The sequence below is a fragment of the Rhinoderma darwinii genome, chromosome 10, assembly GCF_050947455.1.
Source record: "Rhinoderma darwinii isolate aRhiDar2 chromosome 10, aRhiDar2.hap1, whole genome shotgun sequence".
NCBI classification, from domain to species: domain Eukaryota; kingdom Metazoa; phylum Chordata; class Amphibia; order Anura; family Rhinodermatidae; genus Rhinoderma; species Rhinoderma darwinii.
The window spans coordinates 94,833,763-94,852,368 of NC_134696.1; the positions used below are offsets into that span (position 1 = coordinate 94,833,763).

Sequence of the window (18,606 nt, forward strand, 5' to 3'; positions counted from 1 at the left end):
TTGTACTGGCCCAAGAAGTCATCCCAAACCTGAAGATCAGCTCGGTGCTCCTCCTTGAGCCTCACAAAATGATGCGGCGCCCGCACTCCCGCCGTTGCCGCCGCCAACCTTCTACCAAACACCCTCCCCATCGGCATAATCCGGCAGGCGAAATTCAACTTCCCCAGCAGCGACTGAAGCTCCCTCAGCGACATTTTCTTCCTTCTACAAGCCCGTCGCACCTCCAGCCTCAAAGCACCCAACTTATCCGCCGGGAGCCGACACTCCATTGCCACCGAGTCAATTTCGATTCCCAAGAAAGAAATCGTCGCTACCGGGCCCTCCGTTTTTTCCGGCGCCAAAGGGATCCCAAAATCCCTCGCCACCTTCTGCAGGGCATGAAGCAAGTTACCGCAAACCGGCGAACCCCCCGGGCCAACGCACAAAAAATCATCTAAGTAATGGATCAACGAATCGACCCCGGATACTCCCCTCGTTACCCACTCCACGAAGCTACTAAACGCCTCGAAGTATGCACAAGAAAGAGAACACCCCATCGGAAGGCACCGATCCACGTAAAAGGCCCCATTCCAAAAACAACCCAACAGCCGTTGGCTTTCTGGGTGGACCGGCAACAACCTGAACGCCGCCTCGATGTCGGTTTTTGCTAGCAGCGCCCCCGGACCCGCAGCCCGCACTAACCCCACCGCCTTATCGAATGAGGTATAAACTACGGAACACAACTCGTGATCAATCCCGTCATTTACCGACGAACCTTTGGGATACGATAAATGTTGAATCAAACGAAACTTTCCGGGCTCGCGTTTAGGGACAATACCCAAAGGGGACACAACTAAATCTTTTACCGGCGACTCCACAAATGGCCCCGACATGCGCCCCAACGAAACTTCTTTTAACAACTTTTCCGACACGACTTCCGCATGCAAGTAAGCCGATTTTAAATTTCTCCGCGTAACCGGAACCTCATAAGGAGGCGGAGGAATAACAAAACCAACACTAAACCCTTCATAAAGCAACTTAGCTGCCGCCCTATCCGGATACTCATTTAGATAAGGGGCCATCCTTTCCACCCTCACCGGCGACACCCCCTTGACCAGCCCCGTGCTGGTTCCCGGACCTCTTTTTCCGCAGACATTTTGCCGCCCCGTGTGATGCACCATTACACTCGGAGCACACGTGCTTGAACTTGCACGTGGCCCCAAACTTGCACTGGCCTTCATTGAATTGCCAGCAAAACCCCGCCTTTCCCCCGCCGCTTGGTCCACTCTGACTAGTCTGGCCTCCCTGGCCACCGCTCCCGGGAAAGGGCTGCCTAACCGGATACTGTATGGCATTGGCATTTGATCATTGCTATTTGGCTGCCCTGTGAGGTTTTTATTTAGGCACTTTATGGTGGTATTGTTTTGGTACTATATGCCATTATTTGATCACTACTATTTGGCTGCCTTATAGTGTCTTTATTCGGGCACTGTATGGAGGTATTATTTTTGTACGGTATGGCATTATTGGGTGGCTGTTATTTAGCCTCACGATGGGGTTTTCATTTAGTTACTGTATGGAGGTATTATTTTGGTATTTGGGCCGTGCTGTTTGCCAAACCTGCACAATTATTCCCCAGCTTCAAAAATGAAAATCGCAGCCGCTTCGCATTTTTATTATGGATACTGGCCAAAAGTTATGTCTGCAGGCTGTCCGGTAATTTACGGTCAGTTGGCAATCCCGATAGCCCGTCTTATATGCCTTTCAATAAACTTTATTGACATAATTCCATAGAGCACCACCTGTGTACCTTTTTCGGTTTCACTATCTGTGACCCTCTTATATCTTCTACCATGAAACACATTTTCTACCCAAATGATATAACCTTAACCAAATAATCTATACATAGGGAAAATCGGATGAAAGCCGGGAGCCTGTGGCAGAACGTACATAAAAACATGGGCTTTTCTTACACACTATATAAAATTTTGGCTCCACTCATTAGATGCCTGGAGGAAGAGTCTGCTGAAACAAGCATTTTATTTGAGGTTTTATTTTTTCTTTATAGGAGTTACCAGCAAACAGGAAAATATAAAAACTTTCAGCATAACGAACAGCATTCAATTTCCCGTGGAAAGGCGGGATAATGGAGAAATAATCACTTGCGAGGCCTCTCATGCTGCATTAAAGGGCCAGAAGAAACAAACGCAATACGTATTGGATGTTCAATGTAAGTGATGGATCATCATTAACCCTTCTTGTATCTTGACGTACAGGTACATCCATAATGGGCTCTATAGTCGCATCTAGATGTACGTTAACATCAGTGGTATTGGCTGCTCATGTCCACGTCGCCCACACAGGGCTCAGACCGCTAGTCTGGGCCCAGTCTCTAATGGCGGAGATCAGGTGCTACACCACTTTGTCTGTTTGTTGTTATTAGGGAAACTCTGATTAAGTAATCAGAGGGGTTTCCTAATGTTCGTATTTTACCAGTATTAGTTTAGATATGGGGAACATCAAAGTTAATGTTTTGCTGTAAAATATAAATTAAAAACCTCTGTTTGTAAGCCCTAAAAAAGATCTTAAAAAATAAAAAAATTAAAAAGAAATTTAAAAAAGTTTTTTGGGGACATTTGGCTAATATTCAGATGTTTATGTACACTTAAAAACATACGACTTGACCCAAAAATAAACACATAATACAGCTGCGTAGAGCTAAATATTAAAAAGTTGACCCACACGAAAAAAAAAATTGGTTTTCTCATCCTTTAAAGAGGTTCTCTGATTTGGACAATCACTACGTGCTAGAAGGAACCCTGGAAAATAAGCAGATCACAAAGTGTGGGATGGGACCCCCAGTGATCAGCTGTAATTTGTGGGGAAACCTGGCAGTAAGTGTTCAATTTCCCTGCAGTGCCTCCACAGGGGAAATTAAGAATTACACAGTAACCATTTAAATCAATGGGTTGAATGTGTAATGCAGGACAGGACAGGTCCTTCAGAGTGAGAGATGCGCTTTATAACTGCTCCCTACCCTCACCGAGAGATGAGGATCCCGAGCAAAGGACCCCCCCCCCCCTCTATTAATTTAGAATTCCCTAATAGGGTGTATGAAAATGGGTTTTCCAAGCTGGACAACTGCTTTTAAGGTTAAGACTTCCCGCGTCCCTAAGGGGTTAATACCAGTAATATAATTATTAGTTTTTTTACATGTGATAAGCCATGGTCTGTTCTATCGGAGCTCTTATCCTAAAATGGCCCAAGAAACACCAAATGGTGGAGTGTCTAGACTCCAGGCCAAGAGATTAAGACCTGAATATACTTCTAGTTCATACAAGACTTAATCACTCCATGAACTCCAGTTAAATACCATTATCTCACACTAAATCACAGTAACATCTGCCCCCCAACTAATATTCAATAACTGCGAGCCTTCCATATTCCCCTATGACCCCCATTGACTGCTAGAAATCCCCTGAAATCCTTTTAAAGACCCCCTTTAATTCCACGTAAATCTTCATAATACCCATTGACCCCTCATTTCTAACTCCTTGACCTCGTGGTTATTGACATTTTTGGAGTCTCCAGCCGTCACGTTGGAATCATTGTTTGTTAATTACACAAATGAGTCTCTTATTGTGTGTTCTTCCCACATTCGCGTTATCTGAGGCGTGCAGCTGACGGCATCACGTGTCCTTACTCCAGACGGATCATTATTTAATGGACTTGTAACTTCTAAATGACTGGTCTCGAAAGGGTAATGTAGTGTAACAATCCTGAAAGCAATAAATATTTTGTCAATTTAAAAAAAAAAAAAAACAATCATTACTTTGTAGAAGATACATAACATGTTATTATAACTCATGATGATTTGACCACTAGGGGCACTATCCTACTTGATGGTGTGGACAATATATATACATTTTTTTCAATCTGTCCACCCTCGAAAACAGAGCGTGTTCATCACCATGTTGAAAATTCTCCCCTGGGCCCCACCATCTAAGTGCACCCGGAGCCACCACCCCTTTGCTAGCTACACCTCTGAGCTTTTCCTATAGCTCTACTCCCAAATTACCAAATTATGGGGGTTCTAGTGCCATATCCTCAATGAGTGCACCCCCTCTACCCAGCACTTCTTCAGGCTAGCAGATGACAACCTGGGTCACACAGAGAATGAGCGTTCTGGGTTCATCATGGGGGAGGAAAAACTTGGTCCTAATTTTAAAATTGTTGCGTGATCGCAACAAGGAACATTGTCTTGCTTCTGAGAAGACATAAAAGGCAAATTGATCTAAGCCCCTTTTTTATAAATTATTTATGTTTATACCCCTTGTAAGGTCTAATAGGCCTCCTAGAAGCAGAACTCTCATCATCGGGCACATGTAAATGAATACAAATTGTTCTTCTGAATCTTCTGGAGAGAAGTGCTGCATCCGTTACCTTCCAGGGCTACAAGTTACCTTCCACCGCCCGTGGTGACGGCGATGCTCTCAACTCGACCTTATGCCGGCTTCTTGCGTGCATAGACATCAGAACCTCGGCGCACACAATTAGCATTATGTAAATAAAACAAAATCATTCCGGAGAGGCCTGTGGAGGAAGGAGGGGGCTGGTACATTGCAATATATCTGTCTGGTGCTTTGTGTGTATGTAGTTCAGCCTTCCCTCCAGACCATACCGCATTTTAGCCGGAGGAAAAAAAAAAAATGAAAGCCGTCTAAGATAAGACAGAATAATTCTATGGAAAATCAAGCAAATCCTCATCACACACCTCTAATTAAATTAACATTTCTGAGGTAAAAGGCTAATTAGCTGTAGGGGCGTCACCGTCGTCGGTGTATCCATGGCAACCCAATGTCCCTTCCAAAAAAGACAAGGTTATAGAGATGAACATGACTGGACATCTCACCGATCTGACTCCATCACCGCACACATGGGGGGCTAATGCAGGTCTATAGTGCTAGGGACACCTCATGGTCCATTGTGCCCTCAAACATTTTTGTCATCGGGTTGTATATGGTTAAACCTGAAATATCAAAAATATTCAAATAACAAATAATTGATAAATAGGACTTAAGTCAGTTTACTGGAGAAGTTTAATGTGAAAGGATGGCCTCATAGCAAAAGTACCTCCCAATATGCCCCCTCCCCACTTTGTGTCTTTGGTCAATTCAGAGAAGTTGACTAGGGTTAGAAAAGCATGGTGGTCTTTCAAACACAGCACCTCAACTGTCCGCAGGTTGTGTATGGTATTGCAACTCCATCTCTTTAATGGAGTTTCCAGACACAACTGGTGGACAGATGTGGCGCTGTTTCTGGAAGGATGCAGCCATGTTTTTCTAATTCTGGGCTACTCCTTTAACGACTATTTGGAATTTCCGAACACCCTTCTCCCCCCAAATATCTAAAAGATCAGTAGTACTGAAAGTTTATGTGCTGTTACTGTGTGTAGAAGGAGGGTCCCACATCACGTGGGAACACACCTCACCCAAGGGCCAGTTCCAGACCTGGGAGAGACATTGTTCGCCTCCTACCTCCCAAACTACTGGGCCTTATAGCGTTGGCATGGACGACAAGTGTAGTGGCACATCTGTTATGATTGTGCATTTTTTTACTATTTACTTACCGTACATGCACATATTAGGCTATGTTCACACTGCAGGTTTTGCTTGGCTGGTCCAGCTGAAGAATTATTCCTGCCGTCAGCAGGAAGATTCCCACTCCCATTCTCTTTAATGGGAGGTTTGGGCGGAACCCGCCCGAATATCGGGTAGGACGCTTGTTTTGTCCACTAGCTGAAAAAATCAGCTAGCGGGAAAAGAAGTGTCCACCTCCCATTGAAATGAATGGGCGGTTGAATTTTGCGGCGAAATCCGCTTAAAAAATTCCTCTGTGTGAGTCATGGTCATAGTTATCACTGGTCATGTCCGTATTGTCGATGTCCTCTAAACCAAGTTTGAACTCGCCAATTTGATTTACTAACCCCATAAATTCATAACTTTCATCTGAAGGAAACCCAAGCTACACCTTTTATGTACCGACAAATCAATTAAGTTGAGACCACATCCTATGTCAATGTCGAAAAAAGTAAGAAATTTAAAATTATGGAATAATCAGAAAAAAAAAGTTGTTATCTGGAACATCATCCAACCACTTGACCAAAGAACTAATCCAACATATCGACAAGCTTCATAGTGATTCTACGCTCATCATCTATATCGGTCCATGGATGGCTACGTTTAGTCTACCAGAAACTTAACCGGTTAAAGCTGGCCATAGACGTGGTTAGACTTTGCATAGAGTGCGACCCCACAGTGTCCTCTTCCATAAAAAGCTCAGAATATCAAAATATAATTTTATAGGATTTGCATTCATATTGGCGCCCCTTATTTACTCCGTATTTTTGCATTTCTGTCCTTTCTCCTGCAGTTTCCCCTACAGCTCGAATCCAAGCCTCTCAGAGCCTGGTGAGGGAGGGAGACCCATTGACTCTGAAATGTGACGTAACTGGGAATCCCAGGTAAGAACCACCTATGACATCATACATTGACCACAGTAATGGCACCAACACCTACGGTTTTACTGCTTCCATCCACTGGTTTGGACTAATGATCCTAGTTGACCTTAGGGTAATAGTCATCAAATTCCAACCATGTTGATTGATCCAGTTTCCTACCATGACAAACCGCCTAATCCGCATACTAGTCAACCTTGTGATGGAGCCTGGTCTTGTGTTTTTTGTTATCTTGTATTTTACATTCTTGTTAAGTAGATGTTGTCGACGACCGTTTAGATGGGGGCAGATGGAGTCATTTGTTCAGTATCCAAGAACCTGGCAACTGAGGGAGCCAGTAGGCCCAATTAAGCCCCCATCAAAAAGAGTAGTTGCCCCACGACCACCCCCACAATTGCATATCTGCTCCATTCATGGCTTTGGATGGTCAATTGGCAAAACTTATGATGTCACCATGCGTGTATTCGGTCTGTCCCTATAATGGATTTCCAAAAAGTGGAATGTGAGAAGGGTCTTGACAAATCCTCTGAGCAAATTTCTGGCTTACAATAGCGGTTGTTTTCCCTTCTCCAGCCAAACCGGCCATTGTCTTAAGTAACTAAGCTGAATATGTTTACTTCACCGGCATCTACTATAATGCTGCCCCCTATGGACAGGAATCTGAATAGGTAAGAGAATTTCTAGATCTGATTTGCATTGCTATTTATGGAGATTTCCAAGGCTGTCCACGACCCACCGGCTTCCCGGAGAACTCTCGACAAACATGTAAGAGCACCTTTCCACCTGTCCAAAAACTAGAGAGAGATTTCACAGTGAAATACGCGTCGAGCAGCAGCAGTGTGTGGGGGGAGAAAAATAAATACATTTTGTTTTTTTGCGACGCTGGAACTATAGAGTCTCTGTTCTTATAAATCGTCCCTACAGCTTCTCTGCAGCCTCGGCACGGATATATAAACCCCACAGACATCCCAATGACGTGCAGGCAGAACATAAAACGTGTTTTAATACGACCTGCACACCCCATATATCTTGCACTGCAGCGGCAGCCACTGAAAGAGCAGACGTACAGCCTCTCGCTGCAGCCCTAAACGCCACCAAGAATCCTAATCAGTACGCTTCCCTGGAAAACCCCATAAAACAGAGACAAATCTTACAGGGCTCCAGAAAGCCCGCATAGCACAGCACAGGAAAATTAATATTCAGTGTGGAGCCGTGTGTTTAATCTTTGCTGTCCTCTTCAAGTCTAATGTGATGCTCCATTCTCCGTAATATCGGTACTTTGTCTTTAAAGAGTAGCTCCAGTCATTACAGATATTAACATCAGTGGTTCCTATAAACAGGCATAAGTTACATGGCACAGAAAATGAAAAATATATCAATTCAGAAATACCGATTTTTCTGTGCTAAAGTTCTCTCCCAGCATGCCTCAGGGCGAAGCACAGATTTCATATTCTCGTTACAATGGGAGGGGCTTGCTCATTGTCATGCTCTTTGTCGCCCTCTGCTGGGAATTGCATGATCAACACCTGACAAGTGTCACGGTGGGTGTGTGGACCCACTGGTCCGTACGGCCATAGCGGGATAGCAGCTGCCCAACAGGATACGAAGTCAATGTCTATAGTTCAAATAAGAGTACAAGTGGTAATTCAGACAGTAGCGATGGTAGGCTCGGATGGGACCTTGGCAGCTGGCAGACACCAGGCGCGGTGAAATACAGAAGGTGTAGTATATGGCACAACACGACTCCAACTCTCTATGGCACAGGAACAAGGTAGCACGGGATGCAGGTACAGGAATACTGGGAACTGGAAAACACTAAGGAACCATTTGCAAAGACTAACACGGGTAAACACAACAACGCTCAGGCAATGAAGGAAGGGGCAGGGCCCTTCCTATAGTCTTGGGTGATCATGGGCTAATTTGACATGCTTTTCAGGTGCACCCGCTGGCCCTTTAAGGCCGGGCACGAGCGTGCGTGCGCACCCTACAGGACACAGCAGAGCGAAGCGGAAGTGAGCGCTGGCGTCTACTGAGGAGGAGATGCGAGCCAGCGCTCACTGATCCATGGCTGTGACCGTCGGGGGGTGAGTAATCCCGACGGTCCGCGGCCATGGGTGTTACACCAAGATAGAAAGGAAGGAAAGTGGCAACTCTTCTGACTCCGATAATGGTTGTCACCTTCCAGGCCCATTTTACCTGATAAACTATGTGGAATAGCTTTTGCTCTACAAGAGGAAAATACTATAGAAGTGCCCCCTATGGACAAGACCGTGGAACTAGAGAAGTTTCATAGCTGTAAATTAGATTGAATTTGTATTTGTGACTATATGGTTTATAGGTATTAATAAATAGTGATGTCAATGAGGTACGTTGTGACTCATGCCTCAGTGAAGTCAATAGTTCTCAATGAACGTAGTATTGGAATATTTTGGTCCATTTGATTATATTGCATCCTACGCCGTATTTAAGTACCAAGTCCACCTTAAGAGCACTTGGCCGACTGATTACACAATGATCTCCATCAGCGCCAACAGTCTTGAGGATTTGAACAGAGCAGCTCGTAAAGTTGTTTTATTGTGTGAAAGCCCTCAACATCTCAACTGCACAAAGAGGGATACTTGAGCTTTATTCAAGATACTTTTTCATTTGTTTAGAGACCAGCCTGCACCCCTGCGTCTTTCAAGTTGAATCATTACAACATACACAAACTATACAGAACACAATTGGTAATGTATGAAGTGGTGGCTATTAGTCCGGGGATACACACGTCCTACACATGGAGCCTTGCTGGTGCCCTGCGCTGGCTCCAATGGTGAGGTAGTAGCAGGACTCAAGGAATGTCCTGCCGCAATATCCATGGGCAATGCAGGCAGTGTCACACTAATAACATCGCTACCATGTGGCGTTTTGTGTCAAAGTTTCTGGAAACCATTGTTTAGAGGGGTATTTCCATCTCTGAAATTTATGGCATATCCACAGGATATGCCATGTTACGACAAATGTGGGTCCCGCCTTTGGGACTACACATATCCCTAGATCGGGGCCCCCTGACTCCCATCCCATCTCCAGCCACTGAGTTACGAGGTGGCCGAGTTTTTCATAAACTGCTGAGTGCATTTTGCTACTCTGATTCATTTAACTTTTATGGGAGTTTAGCCCAGCTGCAGATGGTAGGATGGGGGTCAGGGGACCCCAGTTTAGATTTCGGTGCTGGTGGAATCTGCATCTATCAAACCTTTATGGCATATCCTGTAGAGATAGATTGATGATGGATGGAAAGAAGGGATGGATGGAAAGAAGGGATGGATGGAAAGAAGGGATGGATGGAAAGAAGGGATGGATGGAAAGAAGGGATGATGGAAAGAAGGGATGGATGGATGAAGGGATGGATAGATGGATGGATGGATGGATGGATGAATGAAGGGATATATGGATGAATGAAGGGATATATGGTTGGATGAAGGGATGGATGGATGAAGGGATGGATGGATGAAGGGATGGATGGATGAAGGGATGGATGGATGGAGGGATGGATGAAGGGAGGGATGGATGGATGGATGGATGAAGGGATGGATGAAGGGATGGATGGATGAAGGGATGAATGGATGAAGGGATGGATGAATGGATGAAGGGATGGATGAATGGACAGATAAGAGGGATGGAGAAGAGGATGGATAAAAGGATGGACGGATGGATAAAAGGATGGACGGATGGATAAAAGGAGGGGCGGATGGATAAAAGGAGGGACGGATGGATAAAAGGAGGGACGGATGGATAAAAGGATGAGAGGGAGAGCGAGACTGATTTTGACTTGAGAAGATCAGAAACTTCTGATTGTTTGTTTGGCTTCAGTTTATAAAGCTACAAAAGCCCTAAAGTTGTGTTTTTGCTTCGTCATGGGAAATATTGTGTTGCAAATTTATGTATAAAAATATGTCACATGTGGCAAAACTGCTGAGCGCATATATATTCCTCTGACAGATATTGTTCACATAATAAAACTGCTGATGGCTTACTGCATATGCACACTGGTTCATAGACAAACGCGCTTTCTGTGTACACCAGCAAAAACCAGAGGGTCTGACCTCAATATGAACACTTAAAGGAAAACTCCATTTCTAAGCAACTTATTTGTATTGAGTAACTTGGCATATACTTTGTCTTATTTATCTTCTATACTAGGAGAGAGGGGAAGGCACATGTACAAAACTGCGCACACCCAAAATAATAAGAAAGGGATACAAAAAAAGGGGAATGAAAAGACCAAACTTTATTATACACTACACACAAACCGTTTTTTCGTATCCCTTTCTTCATATTTAGGGTGTGCGCAATTTTGTACATGTGCCTTCTCCTCTCTCCTAGTATTCATATTTTTTGCATGTTACTGCGGCACCCCCATATAGATTTCTTTCATACATAGTGGTGCCCATACGTCCCCATCTTTTCCTTATTTATCTTGTACTGACGTTGTTACATTATAGTTTCTTCTCTATTCACACCCAAAGCTGCTACATTTTAGCATTTTGTTGGTTTCCTGTTACCAAAGTGTATTGCATTGTGGGAGTTCATAAGACGTTTTTGTTTTTTTTTTGTACAGATTTTTGAGTTACATGATCTTTACTTCTCCATTCACACCCAAAGCTACATTCAGAATTGTGTTTGTTTCCTGTCACCAGAGGGAGTGCTGCTTTTCGAGAGATCAGAGTATATGAACTCGGCAAGGAACCTCAACCGGCCTGCACTCACCGTGGTTTTAACATACAACATGGCACTGGTTTTGGTATTATTTAACAGCCATATAATATTATAATTATTATTTGGGAACTACATAGCTCTTTTATTTCAGCACCTTATGGCACTGTTTTGTCTTCACTATATGGCATTATTATGTGGGCACTGGTTGGTAATGTGTAAAGTACTATTAATGCACTGTATGGCACTGCTATCAATGCCTGGAGCATGGCAGTGTATGTTATGTATGTTCTGTTTGGCGTTATTACATAAGCAGTATTATGTTGGCACTGTGTGGTGGTATTTAGGCATCATATGGCACTGCTATTGTGGTACGTATCATAATAGTATGTTATGTCTTCTGTGCATGGCATTATTTAGGCAGTATATGGAAGTATTATGTGGGCACTGTATGGTATTGGTTTAAACACTGTATGGTGGCATAATATGGCACTGCTATTGTGGCACGGATCAGAACAGTAAGTTATGTCTTCTGTGTATGGCATTATTATTTAGACAGTATATGGCAGTACTATGTGAGCACTGTATGGTACTACATTAATCATGATATGGGGGTATTATTTAGGCATTATACAGCACTGCCATCATGGCCTGGATCATGGCATTATAGGTTATGTCTTCTCCCTATGGCCTTATTTAGGCAGTATATGGCAGTATTATGTGGGGACTGTATGGTACGGTTTTAAACACTGTATGGTGGTAATATTTAGGCATTATATAGCGCTGCTATTGTGGCACAGATCATGACCGTATGTTATGTCTTCTCTGTATGGCATTATTATTATTTAGGCAGTATAATGGAATATTATGTTGGCACTGTATGGTACTACATTAATTATAATATGGTGGAATTATTTAGGCACTATATAGAACTGCTATCATGGCCTGGATCATGGCATTATATGTTATATCTTCTCTGGCATTATTTAGGCAGTATTATGTGGGAACTGTATGGTGGTATTATTTAGGCATTATATGGCATGCCTTTTGTGGCACAGACCATGACCATATGTTATGTCTTCTCTCTATGGCATTATTTAGGCAGTATATGGCAGTATTACGTGGGCACTGCATGGTACTTTTGAAACACTATATGGTGGTATTAGTTAAGCATTATATGGCACTTCTATTAGGGCTGTAATATGACCGCAATTACTCGAATTACAAAAAAGTGACCGCCCCTCACTCACCCACCCATTTTTGTACACAGAACCTAATCCAATTCTGAGTACTCTTCTATGGCAGAGGGGGGCCCCTTAGGCACCCAGGTCTTACCCCGTATAACTTCGCCTCTGGTTATAGACAGCTTTGGAGAAAAACATGGATATCTCTAATATCATTTGAATGTTCCACAAATCCTTCGAGTGAATGAATGGTCTCTGTAGTTGCCTTCAGTTTCTATGCAGCATATCGCTTGGCACGAGAGCTGCCCCTGTGCCCCCGCCAACCCATTGTTATAGAGACGAATTAGTTGCTATTATGTCCAAAATTTAAATGTAACCACAGGATAAGTTATTAGTGAGCCAAGAGAATACAGAAGCTGTAAAGCGATCCATCCGGCAAGACATACTTCAGTCACCTCCCCTGTGTCAGGCGGTCACCTCGTCATTTAACGCGCTTTGTCTGAACTGAATGCAAACAAATTTTGAGCCTTTTGTTCCGGCAAAGAAAAGAGACAGAGCCAGTTGTTCATAAATGCCCATTTCTCTTGTTCCTAATTCTCCCCAGCTGTTTCCCTGTATGCCAACAGCGGCCGCACTTCAGTGGGTCAGCATGATTTTCCTATATCTGCTCTCCAAATGGAAAAAAATAAAATAAAGGATCCGTATTGTGGCAGCGGCTGCTGTTTTTATCATCTTTTATGTATTTGTGATAAGATTTTTCTGGTCTGGGAAGGGAATAACTTAAATCATAAGTTCGGATATGTAAATCAAAGAAGTAGGGAAGCGCGAACTCTCCATCTGTCATGGACCTGCCAGGGCTTGACATGCCTTTCATTTAAACACTGCCCCCGCTGGCCAAATTGTCATGAAAAATTGAAGAATATTATTGACCTAAAATAAGAAATGAACAATCTTCAAATACATTTAAATGTGCTGTAGGCTCGGACTGCATTATTGAAGACTTCTTTCTTTCTCTAAAAGACTCCAGTAAATCTTATAATTTTGAGTTGGGATTCTTAGGCGGGTGGTGGCATCACCTTTTGGCGTTTGCAAAGTATAATACTGGTAAATAACTTATACTGATGTCATTCCAATTTAAGAAAAAAATGAGCTAATTTAGCCATGTTGGGTTGAAGTATTTTTTCTTTTATGTCATTTTCAGAATAATTTGGCCACTAGGTGGCGATATATGTATTTCAGTTTATTTTGTGTATTAAGAAAATGTGCCAGATTTCATAAGAGTTAAGAACAATATATAATTTCAACCTAGATCTTATTTAGGCATGGCTGTAGTCAATATCCAGGTATAAATAGAACATTAAAGGTGATTGAAAATAATTTTTGCCGAACGATCTAATATTCTAGATTATTGGACGGTCATAGAGGGGTAGATAAAAGGTACACGTACCTTTAGGACGAAAACCCAAAATTAAAGATGACTTAGTTATTTTAATCCCCATTGGTTCTCCCTGCTCAGTCATCTGCTTCAGTCTTGTGAAATTTTACATTATGGCAGAGCTGTGCGGGAAACAAGTGCCAGATTATCAGATGCCAGATTAAATGCATTGCACTGTAATCCCGTGGGGGGTTTTATCATTCAGGTGTACTGGTTGTACCCTACACCAGAGCTATGAGGGCAAAACTGACACCCGTTATTCATATGAATACTATGTTTTACAACACAGGGGCATACACAAATCATAGGGCCCATAGCAAAAACTCAGAATGGACCCCCCCCCCACACCTCCCCCCCCCCCCCACACACACACACACACACACACACACACACACACAAACACGCGAGAACTTTGCCAAATATACTACGCCTTTCTTAAAATTTAGGTTTTATGTCCAAATTACTATATTGATTCCATATAATAAAATATTTTTTTTTTTAATATATATATTGGGGAGCTCTATTGTCTTGCATTCTATACTGTAATTTTTCCACCACTAGAAGGAGCTCGCTGCATTTGGATTTATACAGTTAATATTAAAGGGGTTTTCTCACAAACGTCTGTATCTCCTATTCACAGCTGGGGGTCCGACTACTGGCACACCCAGCGATTAGGAGAACAGAGTCAGAAGTTCCCCGAAGTGCTCTATGAGAATGGAGCACTGGTGCGATAGTGGTATCGGAAGTCCCATAGAAATCAATGGAGCACTTCGGGGGACTTTCAGGTCCCCCATTCTCATCATTGCTGGTGGTCCCACAGTTGGACCCCTTTCAGAGAAAAGCCGCTACGGATTTGGATACCGGCACCCCATCAACAGCTGATTTTGCCAGAGTAAACCGTGGCCATTCAGGCATCTTCCCTGCAGTAGCCGTTGTCAGAGACATGTTGTATTACATGGCAGCCATTCATTTGAATGGCCTTCCATGAAATATATGGATGACTTAAGTCCATCAAACCAAGAACCTCTCTAACAAAGAGGCTCTCCGTTCTGGCTCATAGAATAAGGTCCCAAGTGGGGGGACAGTATGGCTGCCACCACTGTTTGTAGAGGGCTTGTGAGTTCACGGCTACGTTGCCGTATTTGCCCTTCAAACAATGGCGGGTAATAACTTGGGTTGTACGGCGCTATGGGACAGAGTTTATTAGGCAGCGCTGTGCTGTAAGTCAGGGGTTGTTAAAAAGGCTCCGCACAAGGACACGTTGTTAACTGTATTACACTATTACCAAGGTTGTTAAGCAGTGTGGGTAAGGCTGGCGTTGCTTTTCCGTCCCGTGCTATATAAGATAGTGTATTAAGCTCTGTAATACTAGAATAGAGTTTATTAAGCAATGCTGTGCTATTCTTGAGTCGCTTTGTGTCTTGGCCAAGGTTGAGGAGCATTGCTTTCTTTCCCTTATCATACAGTTTATTAAGCTGTTTCATGATATAGTTTTAAAATGTAAGTGAGTGGAAAGGAAGTTCTATTTTGCAGCTGAGGTTGAACTGCTTAAATCTATTTTCAGGAGTCCTGTTTGTTTCAGTCCTATATACAAGAATAATAAATACTATAAAACTGGCCCTATGTACAAGAATATATGTACTATAATACTGCTCCTATATACAAGAATATAACTACTATACTACTGCCCCTATATACAAGAATAGAACTACTATAATACTGCCCCTATATACAAGAATATAACTACTATAATACTGCTCCTATATACAAGAATATAACTACTATAATACTGCCCCTATATACAAGAATATAACTACTATAATACCTCCCCTATATACAAGAATATAACTACTATAATACTGCCCCTATATACAAGAATATAACTACTATAATACTGCCCCTATATACAAGAATATAACTACTATAATACTGCCCCCTATATACAAGAATATAACTACTATAATACTGCCCCCTATATACAAGAATAATAAATACTATAAAACTGGCCCTATGTACAAGAATATATGTACTATAATACTGCTCCTATATACAAGAATATAACTACTATACTACTGCCCCTATATAGAAGAATACAACTACTATAATACTGCCCCTATATACAAGAATATAACTACTAGAATACTGCCCCTATATACTAGAATATAACTACTATAATACTGCTCCTATATACAAGAATATAACTACTATAATACTGCCCCCTATTTACAAGAATATAACTACTATAATACTGCCCCCTATATACAGGAATATAGCTACTATAATACTGCTCCTATATACAAGAATATAACTACTATAATACTGCCCCCTATATACAGGAATATAGCTACTATAATACTGCTCCTATATACAAGAATATAACTACTATAATACTACCCCCCTATATACAAGAATATAACTACTATAATACTGCCCCTATATACAATAATATAACTACTAATAATACTGCCCCTATATACAAGAATATAACTACTATAATACTGCCCCTATGTACAAGAATATAACTACTATAATACTGCCCCTATATACAAGAATATAACTACTAGAATACTGCCCCTATATACAATAATATAACTACTAATAATACTGCCCCCTATATACAAGAATATAACTACTATAATACTGCCCCTATGTACAAGAATATAACTACTATAATACTGCCCCCTATATACAAGAATATAACTACTATAATACTGCCCCCTATATACAAGAATATAACTACTATAATACTGCTCCTATATACAAGACTATAACTACTATAATACTGCCCCCTATATACAAGAATATAACTACTATAATACTGCTCCTATATACAAGACTATAACTACTTTAATACTGCCCCCTATATACAAGAATATAACTACTATAATACTGCCCCCTATTATACAAAAATATAACTACTATAATACTGCCCCCTATATACAAGACTATAACTACTATAATACTGCCCCCTATATACAAGAATATAACTACTATAATACTGCCCCTATATACAAGAATATAACTACTATAATACTGCCCCTATATACAAGAATATAACTACTATAATACTGCCCCCTATATACAAGAATATAACTACTATAATACTGCCCCCTATATACAAGAATAATAAATACTATAAAACTGGCCCTATGTACAAGAATATATGTACTATAATACTGCTCCTATATACAAGAATATAACTACTATACTACTGCCCCTATATAGAAGAATACAACTACTATAATACTGCCCCTATATACAAGAATATAACTACTAGAATACTGCCCCTATATACTAGAATATAACTACTATAATACTGCTCCTATATACAAGAATATAACTACTATAATACTGCCCCCTATTTACAAGAATATAACTACTATAATACTGCCCCCTATATACAGGAATATAGCTACTATAATACTGCTCCTATATACAAGAATATAACTACTATAATACTGCCCCCTATATACAGGAATATAGCTACTATAATACTGCTCCTATATACAAGAATATAACTACTATAATACTACCCCCCTATATACAAGAATATAACTACTATAATACTGCCCCTATATACAATAATATAACTACTAATAATACTGCCCCTATATACAAGAATATAACTACTATAATACTGCCCCTATGTACAAGAATATAACTACTATAATACTGCCCCTATATACAAGAATATAACTACTAGAATACTGCCCCTATATACAATAATATAACTACTAATAATACTGCCCCCTATATACAAGAATATAACTACTATAATACTGCCCCTATGTACAAGAATATAACTACTATAATACTGCCCCCTATATACAAGAATATAACTACTATAATACTGCCCCCTATATACAAGAATATAACTACTATAATACTGCTCCTATATACAAGACTATAACTACTATAATACTGCCCCCTATATACAAGAATATAACTACTATAATACTGCTCCTATATACAAGACTATAACTACTTTAATACTGCCCCCTATATACAAGAATATAACTACTATAATACTGCCCCCTATTATACAAAAATATAACTACTATAATACTGCCCCCTATATACAAGAATATAACTACTATAATACTGCCCCTATATACAAGAATATAACTACTATAATACTGCTCCTATATACAAGAATATAACTACTATAATACTGCTCCTATATACAAGAATATAACTACTATAATACTGCCTCCTATATACAAGAATATAACTACTATAATACTGCTCCTATATACAAGAATATAACTACAATAATACTGCCCCCTATATACAAGAATATAGCTACTATAATATTGCCCCCTATATACAAGAATATAACTACTATAATACTGCCCCTATATACAAGAATATAACTACTATAATACTGCTCCTATATACAAGAATATAACTACTATAATACTGCTCCTATATACAAGAATATAACTACTATAATACTGCCTCCTATATACAAGAATATAACTACTATAATACTGCTCCTATATACAAGAATATAACTACAATAATACTGCCCCCTATATACAAGAATATAGCTACTATAATATTGCCCCCTATATACAAGAATATAACTACTATAATACTGCTCCCTATATACAAGAATATAACTACTATAATACTGCTCCTATATACAAGAATATAACTACTATAACACTGTTCCCTATATACAAGAATATAACTACTATAATACTGCCCCCTATATACAAGAATATAACTACTATAATACTGCTCCCTATATACAAGACTATAACTACTATAATACTGCCCCCTATATACAAGAA

At 40.8% G+C, this 18,606-nt stretch overlaps 1 protein-coding gene across 1 annotated transcript in view; it reads left to right on the forward strand.

Annotated features, from left to right (window-relative positions):
* The window catches only part of CADM4 (cell adhesion molecule 4), a 261,207-nt gene that overhangs the window by 215,510 nt on the left and 27,091 nt on the right, over positions 1–18,606 (forward strand). The window contains exons 5-6 of the mRNA XM_075840345.1: positions 2,048–2,209; positions 6,412–6,502. Of these exons, the coding sequence (XP_075696460.1) occupies positions 2,048–2,209; positions 6,412–6,502 (253 nt within the window). The remainder of the gene's footprint in view (positions 1–2,047; positions 2,210–6,411; positions 6,503–18,606) is intronic.